This window comes from Sus scrofa, chromosome 17 (assembly GCF_000003025.6).
Source record: "Sus scrofa isolate TJ Tabasco breed Duroc chromosome 17, Sscrofa11.1, whole genome shotgun sequence".
Taxonomy (NCBI): domain Eukaryota; kingdom Metazoa; phylum Chordata; class Mammalia; order Artiodactyla; family Suidae; genus Sus; species Sus scrofa.
In genome coordinates this window covers 62,652,526-62,665,141 of record NC_010459.5, presented here as the reverse complement: position 1 = coordinate 62,665,141, position 12,616 = coordinate 62,652,526, and the positions used below count along the sequence as shown (strand labels likewise).

Below are 12,616 nucleotides of genomic sequence, written 5' to 3'. Positions count from 1 at the left end.
TGTTAGCCTGGCACGGGGCGGGGGGTGGGTGTTTGGGGTGAGCACACAGGTATAGGCGGGGGCTCCAGCTTGAAAAGCTGGAGGGGGAAACAGCCCTCAGAGCAGGGCCCCGGGCTGGCGGCTGAGAGGCCAGTCTGCAGGGCCGGGAGCGGCAGGTGCCCCGTCTCCGGAGGGACGAGCGCCGGTGCTGTGCGCTCCCGGGTCGCCTGCCCCGTGGGCGCCCTGAGCAGGCAGAGCTGTCCCTCCGGACGCGCCTCCTTCTCGCGTCTGCAAAAGCACATTAACTCTCAGAAAAGCTGCTCTCCTCCAGGGATGAGGTTTCATTCGTTCAAGTTCATGATCAGGTTCCAGGGATGGTCACGGGTCCCTGAAGATGCACCAGATGCGTGCGGCTGCCTTTTCTGAGGAGGGGAGCCCCGCGTTTCTTTGCCCCCGCACCCGGAGGCTCAGCCCCGGGCGGCCTCAGCAGCTGCCTCCCCGCGGGGCTGAATCCGGGTCACCGTGGCGCCTGTCCGTTTGTCCACTGGGACGAGTGCCCGGCCATCTGGTCCTGGCAGAGAGCTCCCGTGGCTCCCAGGCGCCTGGAGTCTGTGTTCTTTTGTTGGGAGTGGGTTGGAGATACCTTGGGTTTAAAATACAACAAATGACAGAGACCCAGAAAGGGTCCCAGGAACCAAGAGGTTTGAGGCTCCATTTCTGGAATCAGAACCGCTGAGGCGGCCCAGCTCCCCTGCCCCTTCGCCCAGCCGTCCAGCCATGCACCTGCCCGGGCTGGGGGGCAGCACACACCTGAGTCTAGGTCCTCGTGGTTGGGTTTGTGGAAGGGTGTGACAGGGGACAGATGCTCATGGCTCTGCGGGACCTCTAAGCTGGGAACTCCAGGGCTCTGGGCCAGGGGCGGGGTCCCTCTGTGGGCCCCGGGGTGCAGGGGAAGGACGCAGGAAGCCCCTTTCCAGAAGGACACCCTGGGTCATTGTAGGACACAGGAGAATTCAGGAAGGCATGAGGAAGCACTAAAATGGCGAAATCATGGGAGTTCTTGTTCTCGCGCAGCGGAGACAAATCTGCCTGGTATCTGTGAGGATGTGGGTTTGATCCCTGGCCTCGGCCAGTGGGTTGGGGATCCAGCGTTCCCCGAGCCGTGGTGTAGGTCATAGACACGGCTCGGATCTGGTGTGGCTGTGGCTGTGGTGCAGGCTGCCAGCTGTAGCTCCGATTGGACCCCTAGCCTGGGAACCTCCCTACGCTGTGAGCGCGGACCTAAAAAGCAAAAAAAAAAAAAAAAAAGAAAAGAAAAGGAAAACGGTGATTGCAGTCCCCTCAGCGAGGCCCCACGGGCCCTGCGGTTGCCACTCAGCCCGGCCCCCACTGTCCTGACCACTTCCCAGAAGATAGAGCCACTTCTATCCTGGGGCGCCCTGCCAGGCCCCAGCTGGCAGCCATTGGGGCCCCTCTGTCCCCCAACAGGGCAAAGCGGGGGCAGAGGCTATGGCTCAGGGGTCTTTACAGAGAGGGGCAGGACAAGGCAGAGGGAGCAGCGTGACCCCAGGGCAGACCTGAGCCCTGGGCCAGCTCCAGGTGGGGGACACAGCTGGCCCCGCGCCCAGCACCCCCTGGGCAGGGACGATTTTCGGCAGCACCTGTAATTCTGTGTGTGCCCACTTTGTGCAGCAGCCCTGCCAGGGCTGGGGGGGTCTGAGCAGCCAGGTGGATTGTCCTAACCCCCCGCCCAGACCCCATCCTTCTCCCCTGCACTGACCACCTCTCCCTCCGCATTGGCCATCATCCCCCCGCACTGACCCCCACTGTCCGTCGTCCCCCGCAGTGACCCCCGTCCCCCGCACTGATCCCCATCCCCCGACTGACCTCCGTCCCCCACACTGACCCCCGTCCCCCACAGTCCACCGTCCCCCGCACTGACCCCCGTCCCCCGACTGACCTCTGTCCCCCGCACTGACCCCCGTCCCCCGACTGACCCCTGTCCCCCGACTGACCGCCGTCCCCCGCACTGACCGCCGTCCCCCTCACTGTCTGCCGCCCCCCACACTGTCTGCCGACCCCGACTAACCCCCGTCCCCCGCACTGACCCCTGTCTCCCGCACTGACCCCCGTCCCCTGCACTGACCGCCGTCCCCCAACTGACCCCCGTCCCCCCGCAGGTCCACAGCAAGGACAAGAAGTACGTGTGCAAACTGTGCAGCCGTGTGTTCATGTCGGCTGCCAGCGTGGGCATCAAGCACGGCTCACGGCGCCACGGTGTCTGTGCCGACTGTGCCGGCGGCGGCGGGGCCGGGCCCCTGGACGGTGGCGGCACCGAGGGCTCCCCCGAGCTTTTCGCGGGCGACGGGCAGTACCTGGAGGACCCCGAGGACCCGCGCGGCGAGGGCGAGGAGGAATTGGGCGAGGAGGAGGACGATGTGGGCCTGGCCCACGAGGACGCGCTGCTGGGGGACGATAAGGAGGATGAGGACTCGCCCCGGGGGCCACGCAGCCCGGCCGGGGGCCACGACAAGGACTTCGCCTGGATCTCCTAGGCCGCGCCTCCCCCTTGCCCCCCCCACCCCCGCCCGTGTGCGCCTCGGACTCCCTCACCTGCTCCCGCCCCCAGGCGCACTCCTGGCCCGGCCCCTAAGCAGGTGCCTCCCCAGCAGGCGGGGCCCGGGGACAGGAGGCAGCGGGGGGGGGGGGTGTGCAGGGGGGGTTTAAAGGAGGGAGAACCCGTGGCTCCTCCCCGGCAGGCGGCCATGGCCGGGACAGCACTGGCCGGGGTCCCAGCGTGGTGCAGGCCTGGCAGCTCCTAGGGGAATGCTACAGACGCCCGGGCCGCCCCCTGCCCTCCTCCCCGCTCCCCGCTCCCAGCAGCCAGGGCGCTGCCTGCGGCCGCTGCGTCCCTGCCCTTGCTGGCTCCGCCACCACGTCCGGCCTGCAGAACCCGGGCCCAGCGTCCAGAAAGCCCGCGGCCTCCTGCCTCTGGGCTTTGGTGCTCAATACAAAGCAGCTGCGCCCCGCGGCCCAGGGCTCCCGGTGCTACCTGTTCTCGCGGAGGCAGCGGCGGCCCAGGTGCTCCCACCGCAGGGGCCTCCAATTTGTTCTGTGTGCACTTCCCGGAGGGCCTGGCCGGCCTCCCGGCTCCGCGCCCAGGCCACTCCCGCTGGCCCTCCCGGGCAGCCTGCCTTCGTTGCTGCTAACTCCGGAGGGGGGTGCCCGACGCCTTTGCTGCTCACACCTCCCGCGTGGGTAACCGGCCTCCTGGGTGGTCGGGGACGTCGGGTCGTGAGTAGCCGAGGGGACGAGGTCGGCACCTGCGCCGGGTTCGCTTGGGGTCGTCTTCTCACCTGATGAACGTGCAGAGCTGTCTCTCCTTTGGCTCGTTCCCAAGTCCTCCTGCCGCCTTTTAAACGAGCCCACGACCTGTTCTCTCTTTTTTCCGCAAAGCCAGGGCCCTGCCTCTCACGGTGAGGCCGCGGCGGGCCGGGCACAGCCTGTCTCCCTTTCAGGCTGCGTCTCGCAAGGCTCGTGACACTGACATTCCGTCCCCCTCCACCCACTCGCTCAGGAGCTCTCGAGGGACAGCCCGCCGGGCCCCTCGGGTGCTGGGCTGGAGCCCGACGAGGCGCTGGCTTTCTCCCCACGGCCTGCGAGCCCCGCGGCTTTACCGCGTCCCTCCCGGCACACCCGCTCTTTCTGGGGGGACGAAGCCAAGTCCCGCGGCGCCACGCATGGCCCCTGGCGGCTGCTGGGCTGGGGGACAGGGCGGCCGTGCGCACGCGGATGGGTGCTGTCCTTGAAGCCCCGACCCGGGCGGACGTCACAGCTTCGTTTTTGCTATCGACACCATCAGCCACGTTCCCACCGGTTGGAACGGGGCTGCTGAGCGTCCTTGGCTGAGGCTGCTGCAAAATCTTCCTCAAAGCTGGTGTCTTCGACGGGCCGGCCCTGGGGCGAGCCCGCGCTGGGGGCTCTGGGCCCCGAACCCCCTTCTGCCTTCCGCAGCGGGGCCCGGTTGAGCCCCTCGGCAGGGTTCTCTGCTGCGAACGTCCCCCACTTTCGAACCCTTTTATAAGCAGACTTCCTTTCTTAGAAAACGCATTTGGGAACCAGACCTTTGCTACCGAGCGTCTCTGGGTTTTGTACGGGGCCCCCTCTCAGGCTGCCCGCCCGGGTCTCGGGCCACCTCTGTGCCACACTCAGGACTCCCGCTCTCTGACCGCTCGCTCCCCGCTCTGGGGCCCTTGCCGGCCTTTCTGGGGCCGTCAGGGCCCCTGGGCAGCTTCTTCCTCCAAGAGTACTTCACTGGGAAACGAGGGGCCCAGCGCCCAGCGCCCACTCCTCTGGCGAGCAGGTGACGCACGGGCTCAGTCTCAGAGACCGAGGCGGACACATCGCCTCCCAAGAGGGAAAGACGCGTGATGAAGGGTTTTTTTTTACATGATCTTTTTTTTCCAAATCACTGTTTAAACTAATAAATATTTTTTTATGAAGAGGAAAAGCGTGTAGATGACATCTCACATTTTGTACCTTTTCGTCTGTGTGCGTCTGTTCGGTGTTTGCGGTGCCAGCGCGGAAGGCGGTCCGTCGGTCCTGCGGGCGGCCGTCGGGTGGGGTGGGGGCGGGGCAGGGACCCGAGATTTTGTATCAAGCTCTGGATCCTGAGCCGGCTGTATGTTTGGACTCTGGGTTTGGGAACCGTCATGACACTGCCAGGACTCGATAGGGACCTCGACTCAAAGGACACAGCTACTGCTTCCAACTTTGCACATCTTCCTTTTTAAAAAAGAGAACTCTGAGAAAAATGCAAAAACTGGAACTTTTTGCAATATTATATGAAAGATAATCTTATTTTCGCTCATTCTGTGACATGTGCACCTCTTAAGAAAGCCATACTTAATGGTGTTTTTATTTTTTAGATTCTATGCTGTGTTTTGTACGCGGCCCTTTTTAGAGCTACTCGTCGTGAGGGCGCTGTGTGTGCTTTTCTTAAATATTTATTTTTTCAACATGCTTTCAACCTGTCAACGACAACAAAACAGACAAAAAAGGGCAGTGTTTGAAGATTGTTGAGTTTTTCTGGGGATAATCTATATTATATTGACTTTATATTGATGATGATAAACCTGTGTTTGTATTGGAGATGTGTTTAATATTCAGGGGAGTTTTCCGTCATTGGTCCGTGGGACGTCACGGCTGGCGCCCGCTTCCCTACAGCCATCGGCAGGTGAACGGCCCCTCCCCCCGAGTGGTCTGGAGATTTCTTGTCTGCCTGGGCGCACTCTGGGCCTGCCTGTGGGTCTCCTCTCTGTGACGGGCTTAGTTAGACTCTTGCAAAACGATCATTTTCAATAAACTGGGAAATCGCTGCTTGAGCAGATGCCTCGTGTGTGTTTCAGACGGCCCCTGCCCCCAGCCCTGTCCTGGGTAGAGGTAGCCAGAGGGACCACCCCCTCCGCCCTCTGCCGGCCTCCGGTCTGCCCCCCCAGGACCCCCGCCTAGGGTGGGGTCCCTCCCAGAAGACAGACATGGCTTTTGGAAAAACCCCAAATCTTTAATTTTACTCCTCGCCTGGTTCAGCCCAGACGTGAGACACCTGAGCTTCGCAAACGCGGTACGAATGCCACCCCGGCCTCAAATGTCAGGCGGGGGTGCCCCTCCCTGACGCCCCTCAAAGTGCATCGAGGACAACCCCTTGTGGCCCCAAAGCGGGGCCCATCACACCCCTGACAAGTCCGGGGCCAACAGGCGGGGGCGGCCACCCCTGGGGACCCCAGGCCAAGGGGACAGCAGTGAGGTTTGGCTTTAGTGCAAAAGGCTGGTTTCTTCAGAGGCACTTTGAGTGGTGGGGACCCCCATCCAAGAGAAGAGTCTGCAAGTGGGCGAGGCCCCGGGCAGGCGGCGGGCTCAGTCCAGGAAGCGCCGGCAGGCCTTCTTCCAGCGGCAGGCCCTGCACCAGAGGTCCCGGCGCTCCATGCCATACACCTTCCGGCACTTCTTGGCATCCCCTCGGGGCTTCCTGGGGTGGGGGTGGGGGGACACGGGGGCACGGGGTGCTATCAGGCTGGGACCCTCCCTGCCCGGTCCCGGCCCGGCCCCTCTATACACACGCACCTCGGGGTGGGACCAAGCTTGGCGGGCAGGGCTGGCGCGCAGGCCCTGACTGTGGTCGGCCGTGGCTCCAGGTGGGCGGGTGCCAGGCAGCCCTGAGAGGAGACACAGCTGTGGCCTCATGCCCCTCTGGGGTGCCCCGAGACCTGGCCCTGGCCGCCATGTCCGGGGGCCTCACCCACCTGGTAGGCGTGGTCACTGTGGCACACCTGGGGGGGCGCCGAGGCGCTGAGCACCGGGGGTGGGGGCAGGGCCAGCGGGCGCAGCAGGCGGGGCAGGGCGGGGGGCTCCGGCAGCGCCAGGCAGGGGAAGGCGGGTGGCACACAGGTGCTGGGTGACACCGGGCTCAGGCTGGACAGCCCCGCGGTCAGCGAGTCCACACCCACGTCCAGCTCCGTGTAGTAGAAGTCCTCCTCGCCATCGCTCTGCTCCGGCTCGGCCTGCCGCCTGCTGGGGACACCCCGGGGAGGGAGGCAGGCGGGAGCTGAAGCAGAGGCCCGTCTGGCGCCCCTGGCCCCCGCCCGCAGCCCCCAGCCCGCGCTGGCCCTGCCGCACCCCAGGTGCACCAGGCGGATGTGTCTCTGCATCCCGGAGGCCGTGCTCAGCACCTTCCCGCAGCGCTTCCACAGACACTGGAACAGGACCTGCAGCGAGCTCTGGGCGACAAGGGCCGGGGTCAGGCTCCACCCCTGTGTCCTCCGGGCCCGAGGGCTGCTCCCCGCTCACCTTCCTCTTCCTCAGAGCAGGCTCCCCAAACAGGAAGTGGGCTGCCTCAGGGGGCAGTGGGGGCGATGGGGTGGATGGAGAGGACTGGTCGCTGGCCAGGTCCCAGCCCCAGTCCCCGCCGCCGCTGCTGCTGCTGCTGCTGCTGCTGCCCAGCGGCCGCGCCAGCGCCTCCTTCCAGGGCTCCAGGCCGGGCTCTGCGGACACAGACCAGCTCCAGCATCAGCACTTTCGGGGGGCCCGGCCACGTGGCGGAATTCGCCGGCTGCGAGTCCCCTAATGCGGAGCCTCCACCTGTTCACCTGTCCACAGGTGAGCTTCATGGGCAGAGAAGCTCTTGGAGGAGGCAGAGGCCAGGAGGAGCTGGCAGAGCAGGAAAAACAGAAGAGTTCTCTGTGGGGAAACACCTGGCCGGCCGGGGGAGGCGGACAGGTCACGGACAGCTGCAGGCCTGGGACACGCACCTCTGGCCTCGGTGGGGGCCACAGGGTCCTGAGGTCCTCTTTGAGGCCTCAAGAGATGCATTGAGAAGATGGCACTCCAGGGGAGGGGGCTCTGCTTGCCCCGCAGGGGCTTGGCAGCTTGTGGGATCCTGCAGGGATAGTGGTCCTGGCCCCTCCGCCACCCCCACCCAAGCCAGGCCTCTAAGCCTCACCTGTGCTGAAGGCTACAGCCGGGGATCCTAGCAGGAGAGGGCAGGTAGACAGGCTTGTCAGGGCTGCAGCGGCCATGACCTCGTCCGGCCGGGCTTTTCCTGGGGGGGCTCTGGAGGAGATGAGGGTGGGGTGCAGCTGGGGCCCAGGAAGTACTCCAGGCCCCGCCCCTGGACCGGCACACGTGCAGGCCAGGGCACGTGTACGCACCAGGCTCCCTCACTCCGGGAGCTGGGCAGGAGGCCCAGCCCCACCCCCAGCTCGGGTTGCCGAGCCCCAAATCCCCAGGAACCACCAGGAACAGGCCCGGCCTGGGGGCTTCCCCAAACCTGGCTTCTCTGCAGGCTGGACTTTGTTCCACCGAGGCTTCTTCAGACCCTGGTGCTGGACAGGGGTCTGAGGGAGGCCCCACCCGTGGGGCCAGGCCCGGCTAGCCCCAGCCCTCCCCCCAGTCACACATTAACCAGGGTTGTGCAACAGCAGCTGTGGGCCTAGCGCCAGGCCTGGGAGGGCGGGAGCAGCCGGCAGTCAGCAGCAGCCAGGGGAGACTGGGCTCCAGGCATAAGTGGGCCCCCAGGCCCCAGCGGGCCGTGCCAGAGCCCACCCCTGCTTTCACAGCCACCGTGGGGTGTCAGGCTCCTGGGAAGGTTTCCCTGCAAGCAGGGCCGGGGAGCTGGCCATCAGAGGCTGGGGGATTGCTGGACAGTTGATTCCACACAGGCTGAGCGGATGGGTCTTCTGCACAGACTGACAGCCGCCCCCTCCCAGTTCTGCGCTCTGGCCCCCAGGGTGCGGGGGGAACAAGGGTTACTAACACAGTGTCATTTCTGCTCAACTCCTGCAGGGCGGGAGAGCAGGAAGGTGGGGACGGAAACCCACTTCAGGACCCTGACCTGCCCTCCACCAGGCCGCCTGCAGGGCTAGGGTCCGGAAGGCTCCAGCCCGGGTCCCACCCACCACCTCTGCACACACAGGCGCACGTGTGCACACGCCCACCTCGGCCTGGCTCGCGGCCCCGGCTCACCTATGCGCTGGCACCGGGATGTGCGCCGACGGCGCCGGGGGCCCCGCCGTCCCCGCTCCCGCCCCCGGGGCCCCGAGGTCCGCGGCCCGCGGCTTCGGCTCCTGCGGCAGCGCGAACTCCGAGGCGGGGCCCTGCGGACGCGGCCGGCTCAGCGGGAGCAGCGGCCCGGTCCCCGCCCCCGCCCCCACCCCGACCCGCTGGTGCCCGCCCCCAAACCGGCGGCGGCCGGTGCGGCCCCGCCCCCGGCCCCGCCCCCGGCCGCCGCGGCGGGAAGCGCTCCGGGCGCCGGCCCAGCCGCGCCGGACCCACGGACACGCGCGGCGATGCGCCGCCCCCGCCCGCCCCGCCCCGGGGCCCAAAGTTCGTGCAGCCCGACGCCATCTTCGTAGCGGGAACTTTGTCGGTGTCCCGGCCCGGTACCTGCGGCGGCGCGGGCACCGACACGGGTGCGGCCGTAGGGTCCCGGCCGGCGGCGCGGAGCGAGGGGCGCCCGTAGCCAGGACCGGGCGCCGGGGGGCGCGTGGCCTCCATGGCCGGCCGGCCGGGCACCGAGCCTGCAGCGGCGAGGGCGGACGCTTGGGACGCGGCCCCGGGCCGGGCCGGGCCGGGCTGGCCGGGCCGCCGACCCCCGCCCTGGATCGGCCACCGCCCGCGCCGCGCCGCCCGGAGGCTGCCGGCCGGCCCCGCCCCCTCTGCGCGGCCTGAGGCCCCGCCCCCGGCCGGCCCCGCCGCGCGCCCATTGGCCCGCCCCGCGGCCCCGCCCCAGGCCCGCCCCGCCCCAGGCCCGCCGCTCCCGCGCAGGCTGCTCCCGCGCCGGCCCGGGAGGGGGCCCGTCTCCCGCTGCCCGCGCTCCCCTGTCGCCCGCGCGGGCCGCCTTCCTCTCCGGGTGCTCCTGCGCGAGCTGCCGGATCCGGGAGGGGGCCGTGCCTACTTGGCGGGCTTCCCGGGAGCAGGTTATTCTTTAACGCACGACTGCCCACCTCCCTCACCCCTTATGTAACTCCAGGGCTGGGTGGCGGAGCCCTCGCTGGCGTTCAGGGTCCAGGTCCCCCCCTAGGGCGGCCACCGTGCGGGCCAGCTCACCGCCCGAGGGCCCACTCAGCGTGGGGACTCGCCCCTCAGGACTTGCCTCCCTGCCCACTCGGTCTTCTGAGCCCGACTAGCCGGCAGCCCGAGCTGACGGGGCCCAGCCACCGGGCCGGCTCCGCGGGAGGGAGCCGTTCCCAAGCGGGTGGTGTTCACTCCTTCCAGACACGCCCCCAGCCCCCAGGCTTTCAAGAAGAGCCAGCCGAGGCTCGGCGGTGTTGCGGCTCCGGCTCCGGGAGCCGGGGGGGTTTATTGAGACGCTGCCCTGGAAAGGCTGTGGCAGCCAGGACCAGGCTGGCAGCCCTGCTCTCTGGAACCCGTGCCGGCCGCTGTGTGTGTAGGAGAAGTCGGGGGTGCACCCCGCTCTGGAGGCAGGGAGTTCATGGAGCCGGCGAGGGAGGCTCCCCCGGCAGGATTAGACAGGAAGCAGGGGGTCTCCATGCCCGGCCTATGGCCCCTCCTGCCAAGAGCTAGAGCTTGGAGGCTCCAGGGCCCCCCATCTCCTGGATGCTCTCATACACGTTTTCCAGGAAGCTCCCGTTCACACCCACGCTCTTCGGTGGGAGGGCGTCATAGGCCAGGTCACCCCCCAGAGCTAAAACTGTGCCCCCACCCTTGGGGTCTGGCTGGTCTGAGGCAGGTCCGGGGTCCCTCCTTTTAGGCTTGCTGACCTTGGAGTACAGGCTGTCCACCTGGAGAGAGGAAGCCCACCAGGGAAGGGTCAGACCAGCCACTCTGCCAGACATCCTCCCCCCACCACCACCCCCTTCACTTTACCTGATTGGCTGGGATGACCTCAGCACGCCCCTGCCCCAGGCCCTGGGGGACCTGGCCTGTCCCCTTGAGCTTCTGGATGCAGGCATACTCAGACGCCACCGGTCTGGCCTCAGGCCCCAGCCTGGCACAGCTGTGTGCCCCTACCCACACCCCAGAGCCGAATGCCAGCCTGGCTCTGGGGATCACAGCCAGCCCCACGTTGGAATAAGTGGCCTCGGGGTCGGTGAAGGGCACGGCTGCGGGCAGCTCCTGGAGTGAGAAGGCTTCTGGGGGCCTGGTCTTGCCTCTGGACACCTCTAGCCATTGTGGGCACAGGAGATCCACGCTGGCAGGCCGCGGGGCTGAGGGTGGGGGTCAGGGTCAGGGCAGAAGTTACTCAGGGGTCCAAGAAGGCCTGCCCTCCACCAAGGACGCTGCCCCTGCTACTGGCTCACCTCTGCTGCAGGGCTGACCTCGGCACAGCTCGTGCAGTCTAGTGTCTGACTTGCTGAGGGAGCAGAGGTGGGGTGGTCTCAGCAGTGACTGGGGGCAAGGACGGCCAGTTAGTCCCCTGCCAGCCCCAGCATGGCCTTGGGGATACCTGGCACTCACCGCTTTCGTTGGCATCCCACCGCCCTGCATGCCCTGCAGCCTGGACACCTGCCTCCCTGCCCGCCTCCTGGGTGCAAGAGAATCATTGGGTCAGGGAGGCAGAGATGCAGGTCAGAGGCGGCAGCAGCCTCCAGCCCGAGGCCCACAGGGAGGCGTGCTGGGCCAGCCTGGAGTCCCGCCCCTTCTGGCTGCAGAACTGAGCCAGGCCCCACCCAGGCCGGGACCGACGTACCTGTGGCAGGCTGTGCACAGCACCCACAGCCAGAGGAGCAGGGTGAGGCACCCCAGGACCCAGAGGGCAGGAGAGGCTGAGGACCCCTGTGGCCTCATCCTGCAAAGCCGTGGACAGGCCTGGGGGCAGAGATCAGGGTGTTGCGGCCAAGGGACCCGGCACCCACTGGCAGCCCCACTTCTGCACCTCCTGCTGCCACGGCCCCGTCCCCCTTGGGCGCTCTGACTCAGCACACAGGAAACCCCAGGGCTTGGCAGCCCCTCCCTCCTACGGAGGCCAAGGGGACGCGGCCTCAGCGCCCCCCCTTCTGCCCCTGCCAAGGGGGTCCTGGTGTGAGTGTGCTCTGCCTGCCCCGTGGGTACATGACATGTGAGGCAGGGCATGGCTGATGAGGAGGGGCAGGCCAGTTGTGACCTGGCCAAGGCCCTGCCATGGTCCCTGCAGCTCAAACCTGACACCGGGAGGTTCCAGTCTGGTGAGCCACAAGCCACAGGCTCACCTGCTGCCATGTCCTGTCTGGGCCTGGCTCCTGGCTCAGGAGATGCCCCCCAACCATCCACTACGAGGGGACAGAAAGCGGCAGGGGCGGGGGGGGGGGCAGTGGCTGGCCCCGGGGCTGCTTTGGCTGCTGCTCCTCCGACTCCACCTCTCCTGGCTCTCCACCCCTCCCACCAGCCGTCCCTGCCTGTCGCTGGGCGTCTGCTTCCTGTAGTCTTAGCAGAGCTGCTTCGGGTGGGGGGCACCCCAGGCAGCACAGCCGTTCAGTCCAGCAGCCTGAGCCGGGTGGTGTCTCTGGAGGTGGCCAGTCTGCCCCGATCTGGGCACTGGGGCCCAGGCCAGGTTGGAGGTCAGAGCAGGCACTTACTGAGGCCGGAGCGTGGGTGCCTCCTCCGCGGTCCAGGGCAGCAGGCAGCGCAGGCACCGTGAGGCACAGCACCTTTGTGTAGCCCTCCGCCCGGCTCACTTCCTGCCTGGGCGCCTGGCTGCATCTCCCCACACAGGCTCAACCCCCTGCTGCAGCTGCTGGGCCTGCAGCCACCACTGCGCGTCACCCACCCGCCGTGGCCCCGCCTGGGGTCTCGACCCTGGGCGGGGGGGGTGCTGTGAGCCTGTCACATCTCCATCCACAAGGAGATGGGTGTGTGGCAGAGACAAGTATGGACGGCTGCACCCAGGCTCCCAGACCCACCCCCACACCCCAAGGGTCCTTCTGCCTCACGAAGGGCACCCCAGAGCCCCACACGGCGGCACCAGGCTCTGCCCATTTGTGGGCACCAGGCAACACGGGGGACACCGTAGGCTCTGACCCGCCTCAGAGCCGCTGGCAGGGCCCCATCGGGAGCAGCGAGAACGCCAGTCGGGGTTGCCTGCCTCTGGGCGGGGGCAGCACCCTCCCTCAGGACCCTCCAGCCCAGCCCCGTGACCCGGCAC

The 12,616-nt window shown here is 67.4% G+C and overlaps 3 protein-coding genes and 1 long non-coding RNA gene across 11 annotated transcripts in view; 1 reads left to right on the top strand and 3 right to left on the bottom strand.

Moving 5' to 3' along the window:
• ZBTB46 (zinc finger and BTB domain containing 46) overlaps positions 1-5,363 on the top strand; it is a 55,443-nt gene extending 50,080 nt beyond the window's left edge. For all 3 annotated transcript variants that reach the window (XM_021077467.1, XM_021077468.1, XM_021077466.1), the window contains exon 5: positions 2,160-5,363. In XM_021077467.1, the coding sequence (XP_020933126.1) occupies positions 2,160-2,534 (375 nt within the window). In that variant the 3' untranslated portion in view covers positions 2,535-5,363. The remainder of the gene's footprint in view (positions 1-2,159) is intronic.
• LOC110257363 lies at positions 303-1,182 on the bottom strand. Its single transcript, XR_002339874.1, has 2 exons — positions 790-1,182; positions 303-622 (listed from the first exon to the last, which is right to left on the bottom strand). It is a non-coding gene; the product is annotated as an uncharacterized LOC110257363 (long non-coding RNA).
• SLC2A4RG (SLC2A4 regulator) lies at positions 5,522-9,150 on the bottom strand. 3 transcript variants are annotated; one of them, XM_021077471.1, is made up of 8 exons: positions 8,920-9,148; positions 8,500-8,630; positions 7,478-7,587; positions 6,826-7,019; positions 6,655-6,755; positions 6,309-6,546; positions 6,103-6,194; positions 5,522-6,007 (listed from the first exon to the last, which is right to left on the bottom strand). In XM_021077471.1, exons 1-8 carry the CDS (start codon positions 9,028-9,030, stop codon positions 5,896-5,898), a joined length of 1,089 nt encoding a protein of 362 aa, XP_020933130.1. In that variant the 5' UTR covers positions 9,031-9,148; the 3' UTR covers positions 5,522-5,895. The 3 variants fall into 3 exon arrangements, with proteins under 3 accessions (XP_020933130.1, XP_020933129.1, XP_020933128.1); XM_021077470.1 differs by having other exon boundaries at positions 6,282-6,546; positions 8,920-9,147; XM_021077469.1 differs by having other exon boundaries at positions 6,655-7,019; positions 8,920-9,150.
• On the bottom strand, positions 9,800-12,524 carry LIME1 (Lck interacting transmembrane adaptor 1). 4 transcript variants are annotated; one of them, XM_021077273.1, is made up of 6 exons: positions 12,051-12,524; positions 11,186-11,304; positions 10,954-11,020; positions 10,797-10,884; positions 10,363-10,703; positions 9,800-10,277 (listed from the first exon to the last, which is right to left on the bottom strand). In XM_021077273.1, exons 2-6 carry the CDS (start codon positions 11,281-11,283, stop codon positions 10,056-10,058), a joined length of 816 nt encoding a protein of 271 aa, XP_020932932.1. In that variant the 5' UTR covers positions 11,284-11,304; positions 12,051-12,524; the 3' UTR covers positions 9,800-10,055. The 4 variants fall into 4 exon arrangements, with proteins under 4 accessions (XP_020932932.1, XP_020932931.1, XP_020932930.1 ...); XM_021077272.1 differs by having other exon boundaries at positions 11,186-12,524; NM_001244490.1 differs by having other exon boundaries at positions 9,889-10,277; positions 10,797-11,020; positions 12,051-12,109.

Bases quoted from the DNA above. Each gene is read 5' to 3' on its own strand.
- SLC2A4RG (XM_021077469.1), bottom strand. From the start codon at position 9,030: ATGGAGGCCACGCGCCCCCCGGCGCCCGGTCCTGGCTACGGGCGCCCC. The intron at 7,020-7,477 runs GTGAGGCTTAGA...CTGTGTCCGCAG, and splicing joins GGCTGTAGCCTTCAGCACAG to AGCCCGGCCTGGAGCCCTGG. The intron at 6,195-6,308 runs GTGTGCCACAGT...GTCTCCTCTCAG, and splicing joins GCGCCTCGGCGCCCCCCCAG to GGCTGCCTGGCACCCGCCCA.
- LIME1 (XM_021077271.1), bottom strand. From the start codon at position 11,694: ATGGCAGCAGGTGAGCCTGTGGCTTGTGGCTCACCAGACTGGAACCTC. The intron at 10,704-10,796 runs GTGAGCCAGTAG...CCCCACCCTCAG, and splicing joins AGGTCAGCCCTGCAGCAGAG to CCCCGCGGCCTGCCAGCGTG. The intron at 10,278-10,362 runs GTAAAGTGAAGG...TCCTCTCTCCAG, and splicing joins AGGTCATCCCAGCCAATCAG to GTGGACAGCCTGTACTCCAA.